Source organism: Chionomys nivalis, chromosome 25 (assembly GCF_950005125.1).
Source record: "Chionomys nivalis chromosome 25, mChiNiv1.1, whole genome shotgun sequence".
NCBI classification, from domain to species: domain Eukaryota; kingdom Metazoa; phylum Chordata; class Mammalia; order Rodentia; family Cricetidae; genus Chionomys; species Chionomys nivalis.
Genome location: NC_080110.1, coordinates 9,186,299 through 9,190,160, shown reverse-complemented (window position 1 = coordinate 9,190,160; position 3,862 = coordinate 9,186,299). Strand labels below are relative to the sequence as shown.

At 46.8% G+C, this 3,862-nt stretch overlaps 1 protein-coding gene across 1 annotated transcript; it reads left to right on the top strand.

The window, feature by feature from the left end:
- Positions 1 to 3,397, top strand: Calcoco2 (calcium binding and coiled-coil domain 2). Its single transcript, XM_057757415.1, is given in 8 exon segments — positions 1 to 4; positions 2,030 to 2,087; positions 2,089 to 2,176; positions 2,315 to 2,672; positions 2,675 to 2,774; positions 2,776 to 2,958; positions 2,960 to 3,072; positions 3,075 to 3,397. Coding segments are annotated over 8 exon segments (1,227 nt in total).
- Positions 3,398 to 3,862: the final 465 nt, after the last annotated feature.

The window sequence follows — 3,862 nt, the reverse complement described above, 5'->3', positions numbered from 1 at the left end:
ATGGGTACAGTCCCCAGCACACAAAATACACAGGATGATATAATAACATTTTAACAACCAAGAAGCCCTCATACTGTTTTCTCTGTGGGCCCCAGTTTTTGAAAGGCTTACCTACCACAGAGATCTATCTTATAAACTATCATTTTTATTCATGCACTTTTAAATTAACCAAAGTCATAATGACTGTTCGGCACACCGGGCACTGTTCTTGATGCTGAGGATGAATTTACGAACAATTTCTCCTGCTGAATACTACATGAAAAGGCACACACTTGCAAAGTCAGTTATGATAAATGCTAGACAAAATAAAGCCATATTAAAAGTAGAATCCTTTTTATACAGGACATTCAGATAGAAAAGAGTTCCACGAACCAGAAAGTGTTCCTTGAGGCAGGAATGAGGCAAGGGGCTGGAGCCTATTTAAAAGGGGGCATGTTGTGTGGTATTTTGATCTCATTCTGATGCTCCTGAGACTGCTAATAAAGTTTGCTTTGAATCACAGAGCAGAGCTAGCTATTAGCTAACCAAAATTGGCCATAGGGGTGTTGGAGAACTGAAGACCGGTAGCAAGCAGTTCTTAGAGAGGGTCGCAGCCCTTTTGGATTGAGGGACGAGAGAGCAGAGGTAATTAATTGCTTCTCCACCACATCTCTGATCATCCAGGTTTTCACCCCAATATCTGACTCCCGAGTTTTTGTTGATAAAGAATAATTAGATAAGGCTGCAGGGACAGTAGAGGGACTTCGTAATCTACAGGGCTTTTACTCTAAGAGGAAACTATTGAGGAAAGTTTTTTGTTTTTGTTTTTGTTTTTTTTTTTTCAAGACAGGGTTTCTCTGTGGTTTTGGAGCCTGTCCTGGAACTAGCTCTTGTAGACCAGGCTAGTCTCGAACTCAGAGAGATTCACCTGCCTCTGCCTCCCAAGTGCTGGGATTAAAGGCGTGCGCCACCACCGCCCAGCAAGGAAAGTTTTTAAGGTCTTAGGATGTTTAAAAATGTCCTCAGTTCTGTATAAGTCTAGCCAAGTTGGGGTAACAAGGAAAGACGCGTCTGCTCTTGTCGTCTGCGTAAGAACTGAAGCTTGCCAGTTCTTGAGAAGTGGCCAAGCTCTGAATAAATTTGCCAACTGTAGCACGAATTCTAATTGTTCCTAATAAAAACTCAGAGTCAGATATTAGGGGGTGAAAGCTGAGACATGAGAGAAGCAGAGCAGCAGCCACTAGAGAGGCCTTTTACCTCCTCAGACCAGAAGGGCCACCCTGTCCTCAGACTGCGCCCTCACTGACTGCTTCAGACTGCGCCTCAGGCTGCATCTGTCTCCACCAAACTTCAGACTGCATCGAGCTCCTCTCCTTCCTCCTTAGAGTCCTCGAGCTCCTCTCCTTCCTCCTTAGAGTCCTCTCTCTGCCCAGCCATATCACTGCTGTCTCCACCTCCCTGGTGCTGGGATTTCTAAGTACAGAGATTTAAGGTATGTGCACCACCATCTGGCCTCCAGTAACTTAGCTCTGCACCCTGATCTTTTTTTTATTAGATTTTTGAAAAAATCAATCCAAATTCCCACTCCCTCCCCTCCCCCCATTCTCTCCACCCACATCTAATCCTCAGGGAGGGTAAGGCACGTTGCCTTGTGGAAGGTCCATGGCCCTCCCTACTACATCTAGGTTGAGCAAGGTATACATCCAAAGAGAACAGGATCCCAAAAAGTCAGTGGCCCCTCAGTCTGCCCCAGCCATACAACTGTCAACCACATTCAGAGGGACTAGTTTGGTCCTATGCTTGTTCCTTCCCAGTCCAGCAGGAGTTGGTGAGCTCTCATTAGCTCACCTCAGTAAAGATGAGTAAATTGGGAGCATGGGGACCATGGAAGAGGGTAGAAGGGGAGGGGAGAGGAAGGGAGGGAGCAGAGAAAAATATATAGCTCAATAAAAACAATTTATATTTAAAAAAAAAATGCCCTGTTCTGTTGCTCTGCTGCTGGCTGCTGGCTCTAGACTCCACCGTGGAAAATACAACAGATGACCCCTAGATTGGCTGCTAGGTCACTGTCATCTCTCTAAGGTCATTTTTAACAGTGTGGAGAGCGTCTGTGCCTGAAGAGAATATCACATGTTACCACACCTTCACTGAACAGTTTATCCTCTTTCAGAAGGATTGGATCGGCATCTTTTGTTTTGTTTTGTTTTTCAGACAGGGTTTCTCTATCCTGAAAATCACTCTGTAGACTAAGTTGGTCTTGATTTATGGAGATCACCTGCCTCTGCCTCCCGAGCACTGAAATTAATGGTGTGCGCCACCACTGCCTGGCTAGGAGCGGCATCTTAGAGTGGGGTGGAAGATGAACCAGAAGTATTACGCTTTCATGGGGGTTGTTTAGTCCAATGTCTTGGAATCAGCCAAGCAGCAGAAAGTTCAATGTAAAGTTTATTCGCCCAAGGATGATGGGTCTTACCAGTTCTGCTATGTGGACCAAGATGGTGTGGTCCAGGGAGCAAGTGTCTCTTTTCAGTTCTGTCTAGAACATGAGAGGGACTTCGTGGTTCTTACTACTAAGGGAAAGATAGAAGAGATCCAGCGGTACAAGGAGCTTTGCCGAGGAAACCAGGAACTGACAGATGTGCCAGCCTCCAGGAGCAGAGCTGAGCTGCAGAACAAGCAGGGGGTGTTAGAAATGGAAGCATCCACAAGAAGTCGGAGCAGAAGGTGAGGGAGCAGAAGACTGAGCTGCTCCAGCTGACGGAACAGAGCCAAAGATACCCTCAGAAAACGAGAAGATGGGGTCAGAGTGGATCAGCTTCAGACCCAACTGTCGCCTCAAGAGAATGAAGTGGGGATGCAGGTTCTGGGAACTCAAGATAAGACCAGGCAGTTGGTACTGCTGGAAAATGAAGCTCGCCAGCTCATTCTTGGTTTAGCCGACCAGAAGACGCTTGAGTGGATGGGGAGGGGGGAGCAACTGAAGGAAGCAACCACAGACGTTAATGGACTAGCGCTCTGACCGGTCAAGAAGACTAATTGACAACAAAATCATAACCAACATTCTGAAAAGAGATAGACTAGAAAAAAAAAACATGATCTAAATAAGAAGAACGACAGATTACTGACCCACCTGGGGCTCCGTGTTGACTCATTGCTGCATCAAGTGTAACCTTCAGATCGAGGAGCTACGGAGCAAAACCCCAGCCTTGCCTGTGGAAACCCATATTCGGACATCCAAGAAACTTCCACTCCCGGCCCACTTCGAGGAAGAAACACATCAGACTTGGGTGATAGGATCTGCGATCACACCGTGGCGTGGCAGCAAATGCAGTTCTGGCCTCTGATTTGTCTGACTGTGACAAGGCCTTCCCAGCGAGAGGGAAGCACATCTTTGAAGACCTGGGTTCTGCTGTTCTAAGTCTTCCAGTCTGGGAGATCTATGCTGTGTGCAGACCTGATCATGTAGAGTAGGTTGTTTCTACTGGAAGTAATCCAAGCAGAAAAGCCTGCCTAACCAGAAATCATTAGTGACTCACGTAGCACCCTGGCCTTCAAGGGCAGAGTGTGTCCTGTGCATGGCTTCTGCTTGCACCCCGAGTCAGGTAACCCCAGTTTATCAGTTTCTCATCACAGTACCCATCCTTCCTCGGATCCGGTATGAGGTCCAGGATGGAACTACCTGTTGCTTCCCAGCAACATGCCTGATACCAAGTGATTATCTTCCAAGTACCCCACTGCATCTGCAGTCCTCACCGTGAGGGTAGGAGCAAGACCAGAACTGGGGTGTTTCTTCATCGGCCTCAGTGCTATCTTCAGCCAGGTGCATTAAATTAGCACAAAAAGGACACAGCAAAGACTCAAGACTCTTAAATACCAAGAATTT